At 35.6% G+C, this 25,447-nt stretch overlaps 5 protein-coding genes across 5 annotated transcripts in view; 1 reads left to right on the top strand and 4 right to left on the bottom strand.

The window, feature by feature from the left end:
* The window catches only part of LOC134844878 (uncharacterized), a 527,221-nt gene extending 516,949 nt beyond the window's left edge, over window positions 1–10,272 (bottom strand). The window contains exon 1 of the mRNA XM_063861698.1: window positions 10,262–10,272. The gene's annotated coding sequence lies outside the window, so the exon portion shown is untranslated. The remainder of the gene's footprint in view (window positions 1–10,261) is intronic.
* LOC134844515 (hydroxyacylglutathione hydrolase, mitochondrial-like) lies at window positions 828–4,847 on the bottom strand. Its single transcript, XM_063861226.1, has 5 exons — window positions 4,649–4,847; window positions 4,094–4,255; window positions 2,250–2,470; window positions 1,614–1,712; window positions 828–1,068 (listed from the first exon to the last, which is right to left on the bottom strand). Exons 1-5 carry the CDS (start codon window positions 4,803–4,805, stop codon window positions 898–900), a joined length of 810 nt encoding a protein of 269 aa, XP_063717296.1. The 5' UTR covers window positions 4,806–4,847; the 3' UTR covers window positions 828–897.
* LOC134844880 (U7 snRNA-associated Sm-like protein LSm11) lies at window positions 5,162–6,016 on the bottom strand. The gene has a single exon (XM_063861700.1). It carries the CDS (start codon window positions 6,014–6,016, stop codon window positions 5,162–5,164), a length of 855 nt encoding a protein of 284 aa, XP_063717770.1.
* A 1,027-nt stretch (window positions 10,273–11,299) lies between the features above and the next one.
* LOC134844682 (RNA polymerase-associated protein CTR9 homolog) overlaps window positions 11,300–25,447 on the bottom strand; it is an 86,602-nt gene continuing 72,454 nt past the window's right edge. Inside the window, exons 9-22 of the mRNA XM_063861492.1 lie at window positions 22,037–22,248; window positions 21,508–21,730; window positions 21,280–21,408; window positions 19,484–19,667; window positions 18,992–19,266; window positions 18,674–18,761; window positions 18,255–18,403; window positions 16,451–16,713; window positions 15,658–15,865; window positions 15,144–15,581; window positions 14,703–14,821; window positions 12,314–12,428; window positions 12,069–12,093; window positions 11,300–11,538 (exon numbers count right to left, since the gene is read on the bottom strand). Coding sequence (XP_063717562.1) covers window positions 11,522–11,538; window positions 12,069–12,093; window positions 12,314–12,428; window positions 14,703–14,821; window positions 15,144–15,581; window positions 15,658–15,865; window positions 16,451–16,713; window positions 18,255–18,403; window positions 18,674–18,761; window positions 18,992–19,266; window positions 19,484–19,667; window positions 21,280–21,408; window positions 21,508–21,730; window positions 22,037–22,248 — 2,445 coding nt within the window. The 3' untranslated portion in view covers window positions 11,300–11,521. The remainder of the gene's footprint in view (window positions 11,539–12,068; window positions 12,094–12,313; window positions 12,429–14,702; window positions 14,822–15,143; window positions 15,582–15,657; window positions 15,866–16,450; window positions 16,714–18,254; window positions 18,404–18,673; window positions 18,762–18,991; window positions 19,267–19,483; window positions 19,668–21,279; window positions 21,409–21,507; window positions 21,731–22,036; window positions 22,249–25,447) is intronic.
* LOC134844390 (neuronal acetylcholine receptor subunit alpha-5-like) lies at window positions 23,164–25,183 on the top strand. Its single transcript, XM_063861047.1, has 2 exons — window positions 23,164–23,767; window positions 24,176–25,183. Exons 1-2 carry the CDS (start codon window positions 23,285–23,287, stop codon window positions 25,013–25,015), a joined length of 1,323 nt encoding a protein of 440 aa, XP_063717117.1. The 5' UTR covers window positions 23,164–23,284; the 3' UTR covers window positions 25,016–25,183.

The raw sequence follows: 25,447 nt of genomic DNA on the forward strand, positions 1-25,447 counted from the left end.
TTTGGCAGGCATGCGTAAATAATCAAAAAAAGTTCTCTGCAAAAAGTAAAATTTATCTATTGATTCATTTTTGTTTAAATGTGTTTTGTCAAACTTTAGCACATCAAGAAGTATCAAAAAATCATACGAAGTCAAAAATCAATAAGATGATATTTTTTTCTTCGAAACTTGAAAAACTTTCAAAGTCTTGATTTTGTTTCGGTCCCACTTTCCAACTGTCTGGAAAAATTTTCAAAGTTCTTGATTTTTTTTGGTCTCACTTTCCAACTGTCTGGAAAAATTTTCAAAGTTCTTGATTTATTTTGGTTTCACTTTCCAACGGTCTGCAGACTTTGTTTTTTTTGAAATATACTAGAATTTTTTGAAACCTTTTTTTTACTGAGATGATCGTTCTGCAGATTATTTTATGCTTTCAAATAAAATTCATGATCCCTCAAATTTTGTGTAAAATAGAAATTTAAAAAAAATAGTTCTGTAAATGAAGAACTCCATTCTTTCCACTCTTCGCTAAATTTGTCTCTGAATACCGAATAAACTGAACTAGTTTGTTTTGACATCTTGACTTTTGTTTAAATCTGAATCGCGACTGAAACACTTTAATGTGATACCGCAATTATTGGCCAACGCGCGTTTTTCAAGGTACCTGACAAAAAAAATGCACCATCGTTCCTTCTCGCGCCACTAAAAAGTCGTCAAAACAAAATTCAGCTGATGTTTTTGCAGCACTTTTGGGTAATTTGGCAAAACAGCGTTAAAAGTTTTTGTTTCTTATATAATTAGTAAGGCATGCAGAAAAAACTTTTAATTAAAACTAAAGTCTTGTTCGATGTAATATTCATTCTGAGTTCAATACAAACTGTTTACGGTTTCATCTATACAATGTGAATTATTAACTGATCACATCTTGAACTTGTCTTTCATTTCACGAACCAATTGCATACAATTGATGTCATCATTAGTTTTAGTCAGACTCCTCAGGTCGGGTTGCATCACTCGCATGAATGGATTTGTCAACTTCTCCTCCGCAATTGTAGACGGAACTGTGTACTTGCCTTGTTCTCTCATTTGCTACAATCAAATTCAAGACGAACGAAGTTAATATTAAATGACTTAGTTATCATCCCTTTCCAAATCACCGACATAGTCAACAGAAAGCGGAAAGTGTCAATGAACTACGGGGAAATAAAACATCTAAATGAATCTTCCACAGCTAGTTTTTATTCATAAAATCCATTTTTTAAGCTCAATTGACCGATTTTCCCTAAATTTGCATGAAAGAAACGTTACTTGATTGCATAACTCGCTCGAAATAAGACTAAATCTCAAACATTTCAAATCAGTTTTTCTCAACACTGGACCATCTTTTTGAAATTTTTTGAAGGTTGTTCGAATCACGACTAAAAAGGCTTTAATATGTTATATAACTCAACCTATTCTTATTTGTGGCACCTGTTTTTGCGTGAAAAAACTAAAATGCATCCGAACATAAAGTTCTTCCCCATTTTTAATCCTGCAACAGTTATTACTTGTGATATGAAAACGAAAAACTTTCTTAGGCAAGTGGTATCATGGTTCATGAGATAAATTTGAACAGACACTACTTTGAATCATACCTTGGCCCATTGCAGTTTCTTGGCTGTATGTTCATTTTTGGGTTCCACTTTATGGCCAAACGATAAGTTCTGAATGGAGTACTCATGTCCACAAAAAACCTAAGAAGAAACAAAACTTATTGATATAATTCTATAAAAAAATCCACCAATAGCCATACTTTAAGGCTCTTAGCAAGTTTATAACTTCAAAATAACCCGATCTGAATAACTATTTCCCGTTGAAATCTCGATTGTTAAAAGAGTTCTATCTATACCACTGATTTTTGTGAAGTACTTTACTCCTGTAGCACAACCACGGTGAAAATTGGAGAACTACCAAAATTTATCAGGCTAAAACGAGGGGTAAAATTCCAAATCATCTATAAGGCCACCAAATGTGTATATCGTGGCCTTAAAAAAGCTATGTAAATATCGTGGCCTTATTAGTAGTATCGTGGACAAACGTGTATATCGTGGCCCATAAAAAGCTTGAATTATCTATACCGCAATCCAATCGCAAGCGTACATACGCCAAACAAGCAGGTACGGATCTAGAATTTTCGTTACATGAATATGCTTATAAAAATGTAATTGGAGACTTTCCCTTTTCCGGTTGTTCATTTCACTTTTATGTTTTCCCTAAAATATTAAACATACCAGCGTCTCATCAGGTAGACCTGCAAGCACCACATTTAGTGCGTGATGCATCTGTTCCGCTGTTCCTTCAAAGAATCTCCCACATCCCCCTATGAACAGAGTGTCCCCGGTGAATACTGCGGGTGGTAGAGGAGCACTTCCGGCCGAGTTAGAATGTACAAAGTAGCAGATATGTCCTGTAGTGTGACAGGGTGTGAAGAGACATCTGACGGACAAGTTACCTGAAAAAAGAAATAAACAAATTTTACTCAAAATTGTCAAATTAGTCAGATAAACCTACAAGGTTACTAAATTGCTATCTGAATTTAGCATTTATTTAATTCTGAGAAAATCACTGATTGATTTTTTTTTGGGTTACAGTTATTAGGCAATGCCAACAAAAAAAAGAATTTAACTTTAGATCAAGGGGTCACACAGCTGGGCAAAATGAACTCGCTTAGGCTCACTATATGTGGAAGAGCTTGTAAACATCACTTGGATCATGCCTATGATTTTCAATGGACACATGAATCTACTCACAGAGGCTAAGCTGCACCCTAAAAGGGTCACAAGGAAAAGGAAAGAAAGGAAAGTATTGAACCATCGACCTCGAGTTTCAACTTCCCGCGTCCCAGCATCTGCGCCATTATCGCTTCACATAAGTGAAACAATTTAAGCGAAGCTAAAGCTGGAGATACCTGTTTGATAATATTTCAAAAAATATACTGATGCGAAAAGTAAATTTCCAAAAACGAAAAAAAATCAAAAAGGACTTTCGCTAATTCCAACATTGCTTTTCTACAACAATAAGGACGTATAGGACGTAGCCGCAATCAAAAGAAAATTCCTAGCGCATGGTCTTTCGATTGAACTTTTCTTCGATTTGGCAGTGTAGTTTCAAGATAATTCATAAAGTTTCCGGAAAACAGTCAAAATTTCAAAAATGGACATTTACTACATCCAATATTGCGCTTCTGCAACAACTAGGACGAAGCGGCAATCAAAACAAAATTTCTAGCAGATTTGGCAGGGTAGTTTCTGACAAAAGCCTCCAAAAAAGGTCAAAATTTAAAAGTTACTTTTTCTAGGTCCAAAACTAACTTCCTACAAACAATTGCGGCGTAGCTGCTTCTGCAGAGAAAATTCCATTCGCCTTTTCTTTCCTACAAAAATCTTAATCTGAGATTTGGCAGGGACGGGTTCAAGAAAACCAAAAACTTCCACAAACGAACAAATTGTTTTTTTTTTCAAATGGACTTTTGCTAAGTCTAACGTTGATTTTCAACAATAATTAGAATTAGGGCGGAGCGGCTATGAAGAGAGACTTTCTAGCGCCTGTTGTATCGATTGAACTATTTTGGCTTTAAAATATGCAAAAAAGGGGTCAAGGTCAAACCTCCCCCCCCCCCCCCCCCCCTCACTGAAAGCTTCAAAGGCTGTAGAACGAACGTCGAGTTAAGTAAAAAGAGACAATAGAAGTATACAGGCAGACAGGCGAATAGCCGTTCTACGTTTTTGAAAACAGATTAAGTAGTGCTCGAGAAAAATTGAATTTTTTGCGAAAAGAGCAAATATTTTCACAAGCGTCTCGAAAAATAACAATAAAAAATCAAATCCCATATAAGTTCATAATATCTGTTCTTTATATCAAACGGGAACTAGTCACCCATAAACTAGATACAAAAACATAACGCTATGCAAAAAAAAAAAGTAAACCAAATATAAAACTCCGTAAGTGCCACTTTTTATGAGCACTTTTATTTGCGACTTAGTTTGGAAAAAAGAGGATATCGTAAAGACACTATGCTATCTTGTGTAATATCTGCAACGTCGACCTCAGTAAATGTTTCCCCAACATTGCCTACCGATTTTAATAACGTCGTCGTGCTTCACTTTGTGACTCAATGCCGGAATCCTGTCATCTCCCCCGTAGAGCGGAATCCCCGGATACATGCTAGCTAACTTCTCATTTCCCCCAGAATGGTCCATGTGATGGTGAGTAGTGAGGGCACTGACCAATTTATAACCTGGCCAGTGATGAGCATTTTGAAAAATGGATTTTACATAATAAGTTTGATGATACATTTTCATTTCAGCAATCGCAGTAATGTTAAGAATTAGTAATTCCTAATCTTTGAAATATCTAAATCTAGCTTCTCGCAAACTCTTCAAATTGATCTGAATATCTTATATGCACAAGATTTTTCCTATTTGAAATTAAATATTGACCAATAATTTCGAACTTCAAGACACGCGACAATTCCAATTAGCCGTTTTCACAGCTTTTCTTGGAAACTCGGTATTATTGAATATCGGGGACAAACAATTCCCTTCTATGCTATGAATTTCTTAACTTTTACTCGCCTCTTGCACACAGCACACTACACGATACGAATGGTAATCAATGCTCAACACTGAACCTGGCTCTATGGCTTTAGCCAGTTTCTCCGGCTCCACTGGATCAACAGCTGCAACCTCCTTCGCAGTTTCATCATAAATCAGGTACATCAAATTGTCACCCAAAGCCGGCACGAAATTCACCCGCATTGACATCTTTCTCACGAAGCTTTTCAACATAGGAACTCAATTACTCAATACAATTTCAAATCAGCCACCTTATTATCTGAAATTATACCTATTTGTCATGCTTCGGATTCTCAAAAAGTCGAAAAAGTTCTCTGAGTCGATAAAAACTGGTCTGAATTTTCGTTTTTCAGATTAAATTAGACGAAATTCAATGAGGCTGACCTCCTTAATTTAATTCTATTAGAATTTTAACACCATAGTTTAATGTTTTTTTTTAAACTAAAGTTACCGCTCTCCTTTGAGTTTTACACCTAATTCAATCGCCCTTGCTGAAAAAATAATAGAAAAGTTTTTAAAGATTTAAAAATATATATATTTTTTTTTTGAGTTTTTTTCATAGATCAATTTCATCGTTCAAGATTTAGAACAGGCTCAAGGAAAGTTACCAAGACTATACTAGAACCATTCACAAACATTTGAGAAACGTTTCGCTTCTGCAGTCTACGCGGTAGCACAGTTACTGTTGTTGATTTTTGTGAAGTTAAAAACAAATCACGCAACTGCGAAACACCAAGAGGTTCTTCTTTGAAAAAAGCACCTCCATACAATGGTATTCGCCAAATTTCACAAACATCAATAAGACATACATTGCAGTAACGATCAAAAGCCAAAACGAATCCGACACAAATTCCTCGAATGCCTTTGAAAGACCTGGTCACAACTGCAACCTTGCGATGTGACTTCAATGCTTTGCTCAAGAGAGATTGCGGACCTTTTCTGTTCACATTTGAAGTGAGAAGATTGTAACTTTCAAACTTAGTCTTCCTCTCATCGCGTTTCGAGTCTCTCAGGTCAGCTTGTTTCTTCTTCCGATCTTTGTCAATCTTCGTAGTTGAAAACTCTGCGGCTTTTTCTTTCTCAACTTCTTTCGTTAAAGACTCGGAAAATAATTCAGTTTCCTCGTCAATATCTGTGATATTGACCCTCAAGATTGCATTTGGTTTTGGGAGAGTTAGTTGACGCTGTGACACACATAGGTCCCAGTTAACCTTTTCAGAAGTCACGTCTAGTTTAGGATCAACTTCTATCGCTTCGGATGTTTGCTGATTTGTATTCCTCGAATCTTCAGAATCGCTTTTAACATTCTCGATTAGGACTTTAGATGCATCAGACGAAGTGCATGGTTGAATGGTTATATTAGTTTCATCACGAGTTTCATCTGAATAGAAATCAGATGCCTTCGGCAAGCAGTGCTCGGCCATTCAAGAAGCATTTAGATCTTTAACACTTACTTTTATACTTTCCGCGAAAAAAAACTTACTATAGGTACTTTTGAAACCAGATCAGCCAGTTGGAGCGATCACACGTTTAATTATAAAATTACAATCATAGGCACTTTTGAAACCAGATCAGCCAGATTCTCATATTTTAAAAAACTTAATCTTAAAAGAACTAAATGTAATCTTAACAAAGTAACTGTAGCTTAATTATACTTATAAGAAAATTTGACCAGAGTCCGTTTCCCCGATAAAAAAATTCCCATATTCAATATTTGCAAATGAAACAGAAATTTCTGCCTATTTGTTTTTCAAAAAGCCAAAGTGAAAAAAAACTTAGTTCGAATATTTTATTTGAAAATTTGTTGTTTCTTACGAAGATGCGGAGGAGAAAGAACTAAATACAATCATTAAGAGCTTACAAATAATAGCTTAAAGTCCATACAAAAAATTGCTAAACCTGCATTTGATGTCAAAAGACCACTGATTTAAGCTAAAAAAAAACAAAAAAATTTATGATTTTATAGATCCTAACCGCCGCCCCTCAAATTAGGAGTCTCCTGTCCTTGCATCTACTTCTCTTGCTTGCAAGAAGGCAAACACTAGCCGCCAAAAAAGCAAAGAACAGGTGCTATCAAATTACCAATACTTAAGTAGCCAAACGCTAACAAATAAGCACTTTTAATTGGGACTTGAAATGGAAAAAAAATAAAATAACGTTCATAAATTTTTCAAGCACCTTTTTATGTAAGAAAGCACGAACGAAACGGGATTCTATATCATGAAAACTGTAATATCGCAAGCACGAAAGATCTAATTTCACGCATAAACAGACCCAAGCAAAACAAGGATAGCAGACTGCTGTCCAATTGGCACCGAAAATTCTGACCACATTCATCAAAAATTACAAAAAAAATCTTTACAAAAATTACAATTTTTTTTACCAAGTTCTTCAAATTAGTGTCGTTTATTGCGCGTGTTGTGAAGTCAAAACTGTACACACGCCTTGAAAAAGAGTAACTAATACACTACGATCGCAAGCTGGCTAGTGTAAATAAAGAAAAAGGCCTCAGTGACAAAAGTTGTCTTCAAAAAAAAATTACAAACCAAATAAAAAATAATCAAAAGAAAATTTTACTATTTTTTGTGCAGTAAGTTTCCAATTTTACTGCCATTAAAGACTAAATGAAGCTTCCAAAACCTAGTGTTTAGTAGAAAAAACAATTCTTTTAAGCCTAAATGACCAATTTAATGATCAGTATCACCGCTTTACTCGGTCGCTTTAATCGCTCGAAATCAGTCTAAAACTCAAAAACTTCGGTTTGTCTCAACACTGGGACAGCTTTTTGAATTTTCCAAAATTCGTTAGAAACACGACCAACAGGGCTTTAAAATGATATAACACTCGACAGATTCCGATCATTATTTGTCGTACCAGATTTTGCGTGGAAAACGATTTTCAATGGATTTCTCTCGATTTTCAATGGCCGGAAAAAAATGATTTGTTTTGCCTAAAACCAATTCAGAATCTCGCTTGCAGCAGTCACTACGCAATATTGTAAGATTTGACATAATACCTTAAGTCCATTGAGGATAATTTTTTCAAAAAAAATTTCAAAAAAAACAACGACGAGGACTTTTTCCTCCATTTCATTTCCACAATAAGAGCAAACTTCAAGCTTCGAGTAATGCTGAGTTCGTGAAGCGTGTCTTAAAAACCCAACACGTAACCACATCAAGCCATAAATACGCAATAATGTCGACACAGCAATTAATAGTTCGTCTTTGAATCGCAGTTGCTCGGTGCAGAGAAAAATCAGTTTTAATTTTTGGTCTAATTTTGAGAAAATGAAGCTTTTTATAGCGTCTTCTTGACAACAACAAAAAACATAGAAACAAACAAAAACAATCTGCAAAAGAATTTACAAAACAGGTTTGAATTGCTCGTTTTTCGATAGGCTTTTTGATTAAAAAAAGTGATGTCAAACTTGCGTATTTTACTTTTACTGATGAACATATTTGCTAGGTTTCCGGTCAGATCCGCTCAAACTCGGACGAACATAAAACATCACTTTAACAACAAAAAATACGTTTTTTAAAAAAAATTGCATGGTCGGAACTTTGAGGACCTCAGAGAAACTAAAAACAAAATTAACTTCGCCCACATAAAAAGCGCGGAAAATTTCCTCAAATTAGCTATAGAAGAATTCAAGTATGAAAGTCTCCGACATACAGCTAGAAATTCTAAAATGAAAGTCTCTGACATACAGCTAGAACGTAGCTAAAAGACAGTTGGAAATATAAAAATGAACTCAAGGACACCGAAAAAAAAATTGCCTTTACTTGAAAAAAATGCCTTCATTTTGAGCGTATATATTTTTGAAATTTAATTATAGTTTTACACCATTTTAACCAATAACACCTTAGACAACAGATTATTGAAAAAGTGTAAAAAGATTCAAGAAAACGGAAAATATAAAAGATAAAAACTCAAAAAGAAGCAAAAAATCACTCACCTTTAACAATTTTTTAGCCCTTTTAACTCCAAGAAGGGGTGATGACATTTATGATCACCTTTAGAGAAAACTCGAAGAATAGGTTTTTCCGCTGGGAATTCAAACAATTAAATCTATTCTCGAAACCTGAAGCCCTTTACGTTTCCCACGACCTTTACTTTTTTGCTGTTTGATGGTAAAGTTTACCTACCTTTTAAGAAAGGAAATGATCTGAATTTTAAGAGAAAGTCAAACAGGGAAGAGTCTAATTTCTAGCTTTTGACTGAAAAAATACTAAAAAACAATACGATCTATATGTAGAGGCGAAGCTGCACTTCGCAAACAAAACAGATAAACGGCAAAATAATGTTGGAAAACTAAAAGAAAAAAACAGGTTTAAAAAAAGAAAACTAAAAATTTTGCCTTCATCCGGAACCAAAACCACTGATATCGATTTTAAGAGTCTAACATTCTGGCAACTGCGCCATCGAAAATCAAACACTAGCCATTAAAATATTAGATACAACAGATACTAACTCAACAACAGTCGCTAAAAAGTGACATTCGACTAATAGCAACCAAAAGTGGTTCTTTACTGCAAGCTTCTAATGTCCTAGAACAAATTACATCAAATTCAATAAATCTTTTTGATCGAAAATGTTTGCATTTTGCACAAACATACATACCAGAGATAACGCTTCTAAACACCAAAATCTCCTAATATTGTACTACTCATTTAAAACTTTGACTTAAAAATCAAAAGTTCAAAAAAACCTTTCTCGCATACGCTATCAATTGTTTTTAAGCGCTGGGTTATATAAAAAAAAACTAACCACAATTAGTGACTGAAGTAGACTTAGGAAGAAAATTCACATTATAAAAATGAAAACAGAAAAGGACTTTTCTTGGAAAAAAAACAGATTCTAATTGACACGCGTTGGCTGAGTGAAAGAAGACAAAATAATGATCCAAAATGAATTTGACATGCGAACATTAACACAGAAAGCGGACTTTCTTGAAGAAAAAAACGTGGAATTCTGATAACACAAGAATGAAAACAGAACAAAAATCGAAGTTCAATTAAGCGCTTTCGCAATTTTATGTGCATTATCTGAAAGGGTTGTCATCATTGCAAACCCGTTCTCAAAAAACATAAACAACAGCACTATTATATGAAGATAAAACCTGGCGTTGGTTCAGTTCCGGTTGTCTTCTCGCGATATACCAACTTGGGTCACAAGCGTAGCTTTTGAAACAAGTTTGCATCTTTATATTATATCAAAAGCGTTTACTAAGTAAAAAGAAGCAAAATTGAATATTCAAAATGAATTTGACGCGCGAGATTTAATATAGAGGCAAAGATTTGCAAAAACAGATGCAAAAAACAGATGCCCTAGTTCAGGCGTGGAAAATTGATGGAAGAAAATTGCAACATATTTCATATTTTAAAAAATGTAAGTACTTAAATCGTGGGCACAATCCAGCCATACTCTTACACACTTATGGCTCGTAGGCATACAAAAGCTGCCATTAAAAGAATACTTTCACGGAGAATACATTCTACAAAGACAGCTTTATCTGATGAAATGAAGATGCGCTGAGCAGAGATGCGAAACTTGCAGATCTGTTCATGAGTTGCTCTATACTACTAAAAAATCAATGAGTCTACGAAACCTTGTTTTTAATATGTTCAATACAGCCTCTTATAGCAAAAAAATACATAAGAAAAAGTACAATTTAATAAGTATGAAAAAATACAGCCTTTAAAAAGAATTGGTTTCATAAAACTTTCTCAGTGGCTTTTTGATACAATCTATCTTATTTGAGTAATACTGATCATTTGTTATTGACTATTCCGTTGAGAACTACAAAATAAATTATCACTTATAATACTTAAAACCTTCAGAAAATCAATGGTTGCTCCATCGGCAGAAATTTAGTTAGAGATCAAAACTTAAAATGGGTCTTTCACAACTGAAACCACCAAAACAGACAGCTTAAAGTGAACAAACTTAGCTAATAGACATTTGGAAAAAAGTCAATGAACGCAAGCAAACAAAAAACCGACTTAATTTTTGAACTTTCAAATTTTAAAGAAAAAAAAAACTAGATGTCACTAAAGCTCTCTAAGTTTCTAGAACAATTCATGATTGACACTTTTTTAAATAATTAAACCCAATTAAAAAAATTCTGCATGAATAGGTAAAATTTTATGTTTAGCTGGAAACTTCAAAAATTAAATTCCATTTCGAAACTTTAAGTCGATCATGTTTTTCGTGATCTTTGCGCTATTGCTGTTCGATAGAGGAGTTTGCCTTCCGTTTAACGGAAATGAAATAAAATTAAAAAGAAATCAAAACCAACCCGGAAAACGTAAATTTGAGCCTGAACAAATTTTAAGATTTATCCTATATAAGACCTATATAAGAGTCTGCTCTACTTTCATCGACTCTCAATAACAATTTCATCTTTTTGTGCAAAACCATAGACGCTTTAAGACAATTTGAGAGCTGGGCTATGAAAATTCCGTATTAATAAAAAAAACGCTAGTTTTTGTGGCTTGAGTAATGGTAAAATCTTTCACAAGGTCCCGAAGTTCAAATCAAGCTCACTGACATCGATTCTTAGAGATTCAACGATTCTTGGAGATTTCTAATTTAGATATATATATATTTTTCAGCTTGACATGGGGCAAACTTGGACGCCACTTGGTGGTAAATTAACGACATTCTTCAACTTCAATAACGGCCACTATCTTTGAAATTAGAAAACATGAGAGAATAACATTAAACTATTTAGTCTATAAGATAATCATTTTGAATGACATACGCTGACAATAAAATTAAACAATGCTGCTCAAAAAAGTTTTCATCATTTGGCCAATTTGAATCGATTATGAATCACACTGACAAGGAATCAAATCGGAAGCCAAACATCTATTCTGCTATTTGATTCGCAGAGAGGTCTGATTAGGAGACAGATGACGCCATCAACCTTAGTCAGAATCGGATTCTAAACAAACCGAAGCATTTATAGTCATAGTACTCAAAACCATTGCCAACTGACGGTTAGAAAAGAGTAATGAATGCAAGAAAAAACGCAAAAAAAAACGGACTCGTTTTTCAAATAAAGTTCAACTTGTGCCGGTACAAAAATTATCTGCCGTTGAAGCTTTTAAATTTCACGAACAATTTATGTTTGACCCTTTTTTGATAACATAAACCAAATTTCAGAAAACTAGACCAATAAAAATATTTCGCTGGGAAATATGAAAACTAAATTCCACTTTCCAACTACACGGGGATCACGTTTTTCGTGGCTTTTACACTTTTGCTGATCGATAGTGAAGTTTGCTTCTATTTTAACAAAAGAAATGAAATGAAAAAAAAAATCAAAATCAAACCGCGAAAAATTATATTTGAGTCTAACAAATTTAGGCTTTTCCGAAAAAAAAACATCATCGCGACCTATATAAGACTCTGAACTACATTCATTACTCTTGATAAAATTTTTCAAATGGAAACAGATAATTGAAAACTTACCAATGATAGTTTTGGATTTTGAAGCCTGAAACAAAAAATAGTTTGAAAATTTTTATTTGGTCAAATGGATGCTAATAATTTTTACTAACTTCAGTTTCATCTTTGAAATCATTGAATAATTAGACTTGTTTCTTCAGCTCGTATACTGCATATACAGATTTTACTCGCAGCATTATATAAGTCATTTAATTTAAAACACTATCAACAGCTTGAGTTGACAAAACCATTAATCTAATTTAGCTCACCGAAGCCTTGTTGTCATCTCCTTCGGCGCCTGACTCAGAAGCGGCGTCACTGGCTGCTGTGGATGAATCAGAGGCCAGACGCATCCTTTTCTTAGATGGGCCCTCTCCTCCATCGCTGAAGCAGTTTCAGAAACTCGAATTTACTAGACAATTTTCGTAGCCTTCATTTAGAAATATTCGCACTTCACAACGCGAATAGAACAATATATACTAAAAAAATTTTAAACATCAGATAAAAATATTAAATAAATGCAGACCAACGAAGGATGACACGACATGTTTCAGATAAATACACGATCAACATAAATTTTGATGTTACGAGCTCCGTTGTACAACAAGTCCAAAATAGGAAAAGATACATCCTTTTTTCATCTGCCGACAAAAGCCATGACTTGCATGAGCTAAGCAGAATTTGAAAACAAAAATCCAAAAAAGTCAAGATCTCTATCACAAAAATTCATGCTGTTTTGAAATATCCTGAACAAGTACGACCCAATGAATGGAAGAACAGAGGCAAAGCAAAGTGGTTCTACAAGGTTCTAAAAGCGAAAAAAGGAAAGACAAGATAAAACTAACAAATAAACTTAGCCAACAGAAAGTGGGAAAAGAGTCAAAGGACGGAAGTAAAAAACTGACTTGGGTCTGAAAAAACTTCAACTTTCGAATTTGAACGCACGACCTTAAAAAGCTTTGAATTTGAGCAAAAAAATGTTTTTGACAATTCTAAACTGATTTGAGTAAAATGGATCACTAGGTAAAATGTTCATTTCGCTGGAAAATCTGTAAAATAAATTCCACTTTCGAAACTAGAAGTCGATCACAATTTTCGTGACCTTTTGTTCATTTTTGGTGTTGAATAGTGAAACTTTCCTTCCTTTTGACAAAAGACATGAACTGAACTTACAAAAAAATCAAACTGCAAAAAACTGAATTTGAGTCTTTTCCTAAAAAAAACATCGCGAACTCCTATATAAGAGTCTGAACTGCGTTCCTCGACTCTTAATCACAGTAAAACTTATTCTAGTAAATTCCACATTCCAAACCAGAAACTATGCACTTTTTTTCGCGCCATTTCCACGTATTTGGAGAGTGTTATTTACGTTACTTTCAGCAGATGAATTTCAATTGAACTCAGAAAGTGCATATATACCTAAGTGCATTCATAAATGCATCAATATGTGTGAATGCACATCTGTAGTTATTAGAGACTTTTATGCACAGCCATTTATAAGACTAAAAAAATAGCAAGACCTATAATTTTAACAAAAAATAGCAAGACCTATATAAGAGACTTCACTACCTTCATTACTCTTAACCACAACGGTATTTTTAACCTGATTTTGACTTGTTTTTGAAAAAAATCTTGTAGATAAATTTTTGTGAACCAATTTTTTTCGAGTTTTTTCTAAGTGAACCAAAGCCGCAATGAAATGGGGTTCTTCTGAACTTCGCCATTCGTATCTTCCATTTTGAGCTATAAGGTCTCTAGAAAATAGACTTCAAAAAACTATAAACCAAATAATGACTTATAGCCCGGCTTATAGCTTTTAACAAATTTATCGGACAACGTATTAAAGTTCTGAAATAATTCTGACCTTCAAATTTAAATTAAATCAAAATACTTATTTGAAGTTTCTCGTTTGCATTTTTGTCGGCATTTAATGTGGTTTTTTGCTCTGAAAATTGCATGGCAAATCAATATTGAATGATAAAATTTTTTGAATTGTGCTCTTGAATTAAGACAGAAAAATAAATTGCCTAAAAAAGCGCTATATTTATGCACTGCTCTTTTTTCAGTTCAAATTCAGTTTAAAATATCGATTGCAGTTTTAACGCCATCTCATTGTCTCAAGGTCAGAATTATTTCAAAAATTCAAGACAGTCAAAACACAGTCAATAAACAAAGAAACTGAAAAAAAAGTTTAACAAAACATTTTAATCTTTCATAGGAAAAACGAATTACGGTGAGACTCAGGAATCTTTCATGAATGACTTTTTCATTCAGCTGGGGAATCTATAAAAATGATTCCCATTTTTAGAATAAAAACAGACCATCGGACTTTGTTAGTCTATACACTAGAATCATTTACACTTTAACCAAATTTCAAACTTCCAAAAGAGACACATGAGCAAGAGTGGACGGCACATTTACAGATTGTTCATCTAATATAGCCAAAATAGACCACAACGAAATAATTTAGACATTTAAACAGATCTTTAAAAAAATGGAGGCGTAACTTCACTTTGCATAAACAGTCAAAAACCGACAGAAACTAGTTCTGTACTTTAATCAAACCGACATGGCTCAAGTAAACACATTTGCAATTCTCTGTCGTTTTGACACCTCTTTAAGTTGAAAAATCTAGGCAATACTTATAAATCAACTTACGCATTCGGAGAGGGACTTTTGGGAGCGTCTTTGGTTGGCTTTTCTTTGCTTTTGTCATCGCTATCATCACTTGAAGCATCACTGTCACTGATGAAAGCTTTACTCTTCACCTTCAGTCTCTGTAGAAAAAAAAATTTAATGAAGAGGATGAATATTCCCAAAGTGAGAATATCCTACAACATTTAATTTTTGAAGCAACTAATACAACTTAAGTTCAGCAACTGGAACCATTTCAGCAGTACCTTAGTCGTCGAATGTTAAGTATTGTGCTAAACTTGAAAGTCGGAAGCCCTCGCATCACAAACCCACTTGGGTCTGGAAATTTTTTATAATCAAATTTAAATGCATGTATTAGACAAAAATTACTGTTTTTAAGAGCTCCAAATGAAAAAAAAATCTTCATTTTTAATGCAAAAGTTGCAGTCTGTATTGCAGCTTTACCTGTTTAGCCGAAAGACCTGAATCTTCCGTGATGGCCTTGAAATGTCGTATTTTTTGCTTTTTTGGCATATTCTTCACCCTTTCCAGATATTTCTTCTTCTCCTCTTCTGTCCAGACCTCTGAGTCGTCTAAAAAGTCGTCCAAATCCTCCAACTCTTCCATGGTCTGTTTGCGACGTTGATTCTCTTTAGCCTCTGCCTTACGTCTCTCAATTCGCTGTTGACGTCGTCTAGCAGCTGCCTCTAGAGAAGGTCCGGCCTCGTCTCCGCTGCTATAGATATCTCCTGTGAGATTCTTCTTCCTAGATTTAGATTTCTTATTCGGTTCGTCCATAGGAACTTCGCCGATGTTCATCAGGTTTTTAGTTTTTTCTAGGATAGTTTGCCGTTTCTGAAGAAGTTCCTGCGCTTCTTGTTCACGCTTTAATCGTTTTTCTTCCTACAAATGAGCAGAAGTTAACTGGTGAAACCGCCTATCAACTTGGAAACGCACACAAAATTGGACAAAAAATTACCTCCTCCTTTTCTTGTTTCATCTTCAGTGCCAGTCTTTCCTTTTCCTGTTCTGCCATTAGCATCTTCAGCTGCTGGTCCTCCGCCGTTGCCCTCTTGATCTGGTATCCTGCCTGACTCAGAAGATCATCACACGCCTTGGCCTGATCCTTGGCGACTCTTAAGTCGAACTTCATCCTGTCACCGTGCTCACTCAGATGCAACAACTGCCTGCAAACAGTAACACACAATTTACTTGTTTTCACTTCTCGAACAACATTTTTTCACGCAAAAAAAGAACAACAAGCAAGATTTCTATCTCGTTTTCTGAGCACAGTTAATGTGTTCTGGATAAACTTACATTCAAGCGTTTTCGTTTACTATTTTCTAGGCTGGGAAATGCAGTCTCACAAAAGAGCAACGAGCACATATTATGATGAGAATGGAACAACCCAATCTTTACCTAGCAAGAAAACTTCAGCCACTTCATCACTGCTTCCCATTATTCATATCATTATTATAAAGTAACTTGGTCTAGCCCTGACGTTTACCAGCTCTGGGCTCTTTTCCAGTTTCCTCGTAGATTTTCAGAAATTCGATTAACGAAAGCCTAATTAAAATGACTTTTGATGTTCTAAACTGCAATTTCACGTGCAAGCGCGAACAAATTTTTACTAGGTTTCCTTAATGAAAAGGGGCGGGAAACTGGTAAAGAGCCCAGCTCTGACTTGATCTGAACTATTAACTAGCATGGCAACACATGGGGAAATCAAACTGCTAGGTTTCAAAAACTGGTTGAAAATGGCATTAACTTACTTCTTGGCCAAATGAAGCGAGTCCACTGCCTTAGTTACAGCTGCCAGATTAGATTTGCCATCCTTTAGAGTCTGAGTAGCAAGTTTGTTCATAACCAGAGAGAGGTTAAACAGTACCAGAGACTGGGTCGGATCTGCATGTCTCGCTCGGATGAGGACCTTCATTGCCTCTTCTAGCTTCTGTGCCTTCATAAAAGCTCTGCCCAAGTAAAGGAGAAGATCAACGTCATTCTGTTTGCCAAACTTCTCCATACACGACTCATACTAAAAGACAAGAAGCATGTTTCAGATCTTATGAGGCATGAACCAATACTAATTCATAAATAACAGCTAATGACAGCTCTCAGAACAACTATCTAGTTTAAACACAGAGGCGAAGCTGCACTTCGCAAACACTAGCGAGAAAACCTCAAAAAGCAGCTCTAAAAATAAGATTAAAAAGCCGTAAAAATTAAAAACGTTTCCTATGGCCGAATTGCTCCTACGACCAGGAGATTTAGAGTTCCCTTTCCTCGCATCCGCGCCACGCACTCTTGACAATTCACTAACACTGGCCACACAGAGCAGCTACAAATGAAAAATATGTATAAATTATGCAAGTTGAAAAAAATTGAAATAAATATTGCGTTGGAAAATTTCTGAATTCGAGTCTTTTTATTGAACTGTCGTTTGAAACATAGCTTTTCTCGTTTCAATTGAATTAAGATTGCATCAACTGTGTTAACTTATTACTAATCCAATGTCAAAGCCCATTCTAACAAAAAACTATAAAGACGCCACAAAAAATGGAAGCAATATTTCAGACTAAGGTTGGAAAAAAAGAATAGCCGTACTATTACACTACGCTCGCAAGTGTTGAATATGAGAGGTGATATCTAGATTGAAAAACTAAAAAAACGGAAAAAGACATCTGGAAAAATATACCGCGATGAGCAACAAATGTTTCCCGGCATTAAATTAAACATGGTCAACAAACAGCTGGAAAAGAGTCAATGAACGCAAGTGAACAGAAAAAAAAATAATTGATGGCCTGATAGCTCTTCAAATTTATAGAAAACTTATGATTGACACTTTTTTTGAAACCTGGATTGAAAGTTAACATTTTATTTCGCTGGGAAATCAGAAAAATAAATTCAATTTCGAAATTAGAAGTTGATCACGTTTTTCGTGACGTCTAGACTTTCGCTGCTCGATAGAAGAGTTTGCCTTTCTTTCAAAAACAGCAATAACTGATAACTGAAGAAATCAAAAGTCGAGCCGCGGAAAGCAAATTCGAGCCTGAAATTTAAAATACCCTGGCTTGTCGCAAGGGTAAAGACTTTTCCTGAAAAAAATCATCGTGACCTACATAAGAATCTGAACTACGCTCATCGACTCTTAAACACTCTCCAATCATAGACACAGAGGCAAAGCTGCGCACTAACAAGAACACGATACGAGAACACGATAAGAAAGCAGCTCTATAAAGTTAAATAAAAAAGTAGTAATAAGCCTAGAATTTCTTTAAAAAATTCTGCCACGGGACGGATTCGAAACTGCAACTTTAAGATTAAAAATCTCACTTCCTAACCTCTCAGCCACGGACGCTTAACAATCGGTAAATACTAGCCACAAATGAAGCAGACAGCAGGAGCTATGAAATTATCGTGACTACAGATCGTGATTATATCAAAAGTGCCACCGAATGAGCACTTTCATTTGCGAGTTTGGTAAGAAAAAAAGTAGGTTCATACTAATACACTAATCTCGCAAGCGCGATAGTGTAATCATTAAATTTGAAAAATGACACACCAGCCTTCGCTTACCATTTGTATTGCACTGAGATATTGCTTTTGTTCCACGTATATGTGTGCCAAATTGATCCAAACATCTATCATTTCAGTCGTGGCTTCCCTCACTTGGGAGAAAATGTCGCGCGCCTCTCTCAAATAACCCTTGTGTGCTAGCACACAACCTAAATACAGTACAAATCACGTGAATAAAAAGCCAAACCTGATCATTTCAGCCAATTCTCATTTTGATGCCAATTTGAGTTTACCATTTCTCATTTTGATTCCATAAACTCCGATCGTATAAATGGATCTACCAACTATTATATTTTGTGGGGAAAAAATTAGATGAATCAAAGGTTTCTGAAAATTAATCAAGTGCTCACATTTTAAATTTTTTCCTAAAAACAAAAAAAACCAACACGACGATTGTTCGTTGATGCTATAAAACTCACCACAGCCATTCGCAGCATAAAGATTCCTTTGGTCAAGCTTTAGCACTTGTCGATAGAAAGCCAACGCTCTTTCCTGGAACTTCGTTTCCTTAAATCATGCATTAATTTATTCGTTATCTCAATTTTGGACAAACTGCGTTAACATTAAACCTTTTTCTTTAAACTTCAATTCAATGAGAGTCGCACAGGTCGTTCATATGGACTCTTAAAACATTACACCCAAAGACTCAGAAGTCAAAAAGGTACAGTCCAAAAACGCACTTGTTACTCAATACAATCTAACAAACAATCGTCTAAATTGTGCTCAAGTTTTTCTACCTTTTCTTTGTCTCTGTTGGGCACGTGCAAAGTGTGCAGCCAGACATTTCCCAAAGCCACCAGACTGTAAGTATCGTTCTCCAGGCCAGGTGTCTGCAGAATACGCTCAAACTTCTTCTGTCCAGGGGCCGCTTCGTTCTTGCACAAGTGCAGGTTGCCAATCAACGCCCATATATCAGGACTGTTCTGGTTGACTTGAAGAGCTTCTTTGAACCAGTCGGAGGCCTCGTAAATCTGCTCTCTGTTTCTCGCCATACAACCGAGTCGCAGATAACCTACAAAAATCAATGTTTACTATCGCTGAGAACGGGGCTCGCTGTTCTTGAACCAAGATTACTGCCAGTGGAATCTTTCAAACTTAGCTTATTTGAAAATCTGACATCTTTGTGCTCTGATCAAATATCAACTTTGGCGACATACCAGCAATCAGGCTGATAATTGGGTTCATCCATGCATCCCAAAAAACTGAGGGTGAACAAAAGTGAGGCTTACAATCGATATAAGAAGGGTACTCTTTGATGATGGCCTTGTATATTTGCTCTGCCTCTGTTGTCAGGAATGAGGCCTCCTTGAGTCTGCCCAGATTGTAGTAGGTTGTGAGAGAGATGGCGTTGTAGTACTTCTCATCGTGCTCCTGCTCCGCCTTCGACCGCTCTAGTGCTGCCTCGAAGCCACTCTGCAATCAAATCAAGAGCTGCTGGTAAACAGAAAAAAAATGACTTCCTTTTCGAAAAAATCTCAAATTTCGACGAAAAAATAGATGGCTTCAAGGCTCTTTAAAACTCTAGAACAATTTACGATTGTCTTTTTTTGATAAAATTAACCCAAGTAAATTTTTATTTTGCTGAGAAATCTGAAAATTCAATTAGAAAATCTTCAACTATAAACCGATCAAATTTTCGTGACTTTTACACTTTCGCTTACAATAAAGGAAACAAAGGAAATGAACTGAACGTAAAAAAAAATCAAAAGTCAAACCGTAAAAAAAGTAAATTTGAGCCTACTGTTTCCAAAAACGTCTTGACCTATATATTAGTCTGAACTACGTTCATCGAATATATACCTCCTATTGAAACTTCTGGCTGAAATAACAAAAACATATTAAAAAAATTTAATCGTCACGAAAGAGTTTGGTCAACGCCAAAAAATTAGTGCTTTAATTTGTTTTCATTTTAGATCTTTTTGAGACTTGCGAGAACACGACCGAAAAGCAGCTCTATCAAGTTAAATACGGAAAAGTAGAAATAAGCCTCGAATTATCAAAAACTCGGCTACGTGTAGGATTCGAATCTGCGACCTTCTGCAGTCAAGAGATTTTGAGTCTCACGCACTATCCCTCAGCCACTCAAGCTTAACAACCGACAAACACTAGTCACGAATAAAGCAGCTACATATGCTAATAAATTGATTCAGCACCACATACAAATAGACTCAATTTTGCAATTAATAATTTGGAATATAACAAACTGAAGGCATCCACACTAACATTGCATGTAACAAATCGCAAAGCATAAAGCCACATTATGTATAAATTATGTATTTCAAAAAAATTGAGAGATATACTGAGTTTCTGAAATCGAGTTTTTAACATTAAGAAGTTGTTTGAAACAAATAAACTCAATTTTGCATGTAATGATTTCGAATATAACAAACTGAAGGCTGCCACATTAACTTTGCATTAACGAGTCGCAAAGCATAAAGTCACAATATGTATGAATTATGCATTTCAAAAAATTGCGAGATATACTGAGTTAGAAAATTTCTGAAATCGAGTTTTCATTATGTTCATGTTGTTTGAAACGAATAGCTTGTTTCGGTTCATTCGATGAATTAAAAATGCATAAAAAAACTGTGTTAATTTATTACTTTTCGAAAGTCAAAGCACAGGCTATCAAAAAGCTGTAAAGGCGCCCTACCATTATTGGGGTGCCGCACCAATATTTGCGACTTAGCTTGGAAAAAAGGAAGGTTTGTACCAATACACTAGCTTCGCAAAAGTAAATATGAATAGCTATTTCAAAATTATGATTCCATTCATGCGGAGCTAAACGTTTCTTAATTTAGGTCAATTACCATTAGCGTACTGAAATTTCAAATCATCAAGCTAGTTTTTCGCGTTTTCTTCATTTTCAGTCCAAAACATCATTTATTCAGTGACTGGCAAGTCATTCTTATTTGGCTGGCAAAATTTGTATAACCCATCCCATGATGGCTGTTTCTACCCAATTTAAATACAAATAACCCTTTTAAGACAAAAAAAAACATCTCCATTCACAAGAAAACATTACTTCTGCTTTGTTGAGGTTTCCCAGTCTAAACTGGAGGGCAGCCACGTTGTTCAGTATCTCCGGAGGGACATCTGCACCCAGCTGCTCTTTCAGAATTTTCATCACCTCCTCGTAGGCACTCAGAGCTCCCTGAAACAAGTTCATCGTGAGAAAACTTTGCGGGTCTTTCAACCTAAGCCATGTTTGTATTCACATTTGCAAGCATCAACAAAAAAAAACATATCTCACTTGTAGGTCATACTGTTCAAGTATCTGAGCGTACTCTATCCAGGCCTCTACGTCATCTGGGTGCTGGTCAGTGACCTGTTTCAACAACTGTTTCGCCCTGTCTCGCTTGACCAAGTCCTCCGAGGCCGCGTAGAGGGAACCCAAAATCTTCATTGTCTCATAGTTGCCAGCCTCACTCTTTAGAACTTTCTCAAAGCACACTGCCGCATTTTGCTTATCATTTCTGAAATCGCAATAATGATAATACCAGATAAAAACTTCTTCAAACCATTGAAATTTTTGAAGCGAACTTTAGAAGCTACAAGAAAACATAAAATTCGAAACCAAAAGCGCTCACTTTCCCATGGCTTTTACAGTTCAGAAAAAACGAAGACAAGTCGCAATCTGAACTAAAAAGGAGCGACCACAAACAAATAAGGTTAAGACAGCAAATTTAACGAAATTCATCTAGATTTTATGTGATTATTCGTCTGTTGACTTGGCTTTTAAAAAAACTGAAAAAGATAGAGCTAAGAAATGTTTCACCAACTTGAATATGTACATCTGTCCGAGTCCATAGTATGGTAATATGAACTGTGGGGAGGCGTACTGGGTAGCTTGGTAGTAGTACTGGAAGGCCTGGTCCAAATCGCCCTGCACGTGGAAAGATCTGGCCAACTGGTAACAACTCTCCGCTTGGAGGAACTCGTTTTCAGTGTTGTGGAAAGCATGAAGAGCCAAGTGTTGCACTTTGTCGAAGTCCTGAAATAAACTTGAAATTAAACCCTGGCAAATTTGTCAAATTCTACACTCATCCGTTTACAAAAGCATACGCCCTTCGCTCATAAACTAAATTCATTACAGCCATTACTCATATTAATCATTTTTGTAGTTTAACCTACAAAAAAAGACAAGCAAGGAGCATGATAAGCCAGAAGCCATCATTCAATCTACACTGTACAAAATTTGTCATATCCGAGCAGAAAAATTTCCTTGCCTACAGCCAACTGTTGTGCCGATTCGTAAGTTTGCACAAAGCAATAAAAATCATAAATTTGTTTTAAAAAAGGGAACAATTTGTTTGTAATTTATAAAATGTATCCGAAAAAATCCCAAAAGAACGTCAAATTGACCAGTTAGCTTCTTATCGAGTTTGAGTATTCAGTTGAGCGATAAGTTAACTACAATATCACATATCTTTTCTAAGGTCAATAATAATTAATCATACTGATAAGTCTGTGAAACAGCATTTATTTGGATCCCGAGTTTTGAAAAATAAGCCTTTTTTCTTTTCTCATTTTTTGCGATTATAGGTTTGGCTACTCTTACAAGCGAACTACTTGGCTACAAGAATTGGTAAAAGGCACCAGCTTTTTTCAAAGAATAGCACCGATTTCTTTTTTCATGTCTACCTTTTTTTATTTTGGCTGAAAAAATACCCTTGATTTGAAAAAAGAAAATCGGTGATATTGTTTGAAAAAAGCTGGTGATTCAGCCAAAATAAAAAAGTTAGTCTCATATAGACGATAATTTATGTCTATCATCTCGAACAAACAAACTGTCAAAATATGAAGAGAGCTACTGACGCAAACAAATCATAAAAATGAAAGCGCGAAAAAACGAAAAACTTGCCAAAAATTGAAGTAAACGTTACGTTTTTGAGCACACTTAGTTATGAAAAGCAGCGGGCTCATTCAAAAATTACAAAATTAAAATCTACGTAACTTCAACTTCAGCATTAAAATTAGTCATAGTTAAAGCAACCTCTCGCATTAGTACAAAGCAAAAGAAGCACAAAATGATCGGATTGACTATTGTTTATCAAGCTCTACTCGTCTCATCATTTGTACTCCTAACATGCTGCTTTTTGTCACTCCAGGAAGAGCAAGCTTTCATTACATCGATCCTAAACCAAACCACCAAAAACACGCCTCATACCAACATGACGAACAACACTGTCTTTCTCTACTTTGATCTCTACCAACTTCTCGGAATTGACGAAAAAGAAGGAACAGTAAATATCAAGGTGTGGCTCTATACATTTTATTATTTACCTCATTTAGCCTGGGATCCCACTATGAATAACATATATATGATTCAACTGCCTCCTAGGAGTGTATGGACTCCTGATTTGGTTCCATTTGATGCCACAGAAGTAATTTACGATGGATATTCAGAGCAGGTGATAGTGTACAATGGTTTGATCGTTCCCAGGAGCAGTACAGCCAATGTTAAGATGACATGCAGCATCCAAGTCAAGTACTTTCCCTTCGATTCTCAGGTGAAGAAAAAAAACAGATAAACTGCAACCGATATTCCGGCAGACCAAAATAAACATATAAGCATAATGATGAAATAATTTATCGTACAATGAAGAGAAATATTCACTCTTCGCAAAATTTGAGTTTAAATATTTAGTCATTTTTTACGAGTTTTTTCTTAGAATCACGATGAGTCTTATACACCCTACGCCATACTTCTTTACTTCGCACTTCGAACCCATTCAACTTTTCTTCTCACTTATTTCTGACTCGTCGCACCGGCTGCTGCTAAATAATGGACAAAATTTTGGGTTGTTATTTTAAGTTTCCAAGTTCTATCAACGCCTCAATCAACCATATACACGGACGAAATGGCCATATTTTGATTGATTTTCAAATGCATCAACATTTTGCGCTCTATGTTTCAGGAATGCCACTTCATGATCGGGCAGTGGGCAAACACCCACTCTGCATTCAGATTGGGAAGAGACCCTATAGTCAATCACCCCACAAAAATTGACCTGTATAACTTCCATCAAAGCGGTCAATGGCACCTAGTTGAACCAGTCAACTATTCAATAGGCAACCGAACTTTCCGAAACTTCACTGAATTCTGGAACTACGATTGTTACGAGTATGTTATGATTTTCAACCGAGTGCCCACATTTTACGTCACTGTCATTCTGATTCCTGCAATCATGATGGGAGCTATGTCAATCCTGGCGCTGATTCTTCCAGTCGAGTCTGGAGAGAAAATATCACTCGCGGTCACGATCCTTCTAGCTCAAGTTGTGGAGCTGTTGGTTCTGTCTGACATTCTGCCTCCCAGCACCGAAGAAGACTTTCCGATCGCGGGATCCTTCGTAGTCTTCTTAATAATTCTAGCTTCGATTTCGCTCCTTGTTACGGTTATATCGTCGACTATTTATTATACACCTCCGTGCAAAAGAGTTCCAAGATGTATCATTATGGTTATTAGTAGCAGAGTAATGGATATATTTTTCATTGCCAAACTGAAGTTGCCAAAAAAGGTAACAAAAAAGATCGATAAGGTGGCACCACAGTCCAACGACAACGAGAAAACCAAGCGAGAAGCATTTGTCAAAGAACACAAAGAGCCTGAACCATATCCAGATGATCAAGAAATCAACTCGGTCGGATGGAAAATGTTCGCAGCCCTGATCGATCGAATATTTCTCATTTGTTATACGACTGCTTTAATATCAGGAGCTATATACTTTTACAACAGAGCACAGTCTGGAGATTGAAGACAATCTCTTCGACTCTTGAGCAGAAAACAGTGAATTGTAAACTATCTGCTAACCTTGACTCCCAGCAACAACTTGGAATTTTATCAATTCTTCAGGCTAACCAAAGATTTAGGTAGAAATTAACCAAATAACTAAAATTGGTTTCCCAATACAGCCGAGTTCTTTCATTTTTGCTTTGCGTAACGACATGCGTAATAAAATTCAACTATTTCTTTGAAGTCAGCACCAGTTTTGAAATATTGATCTATCACAAAACGCTCCACAAAAAACTATAGCTGGTCTTTTGGACAGCCGAAAAAGAACTACGAGCAAATCAGGGCCTTCTGGGAAAAAAACAAACAACCCAGAAAAGCTTTGTTTTGTGGTATTTCAAAACAAAAAATTCAATTTCAGACGGCGCCTTGAAGCAGACTCGTCTATAAATAAGTG

This window comes from Symsagittifera roscoffensis, chromosome 4 (genome assembly GCF_963678635.1).
Source record: "Symsagittifera roscoffensis chromosome 4, txSymRosc1.1, whole genome shotgun sequence".
NCBI lineage: Eukaryota > Metazoa > Xenacoelomorpha > Acoela > Convolutidae > Symsagittifera > Symsagittifera roscoffensis.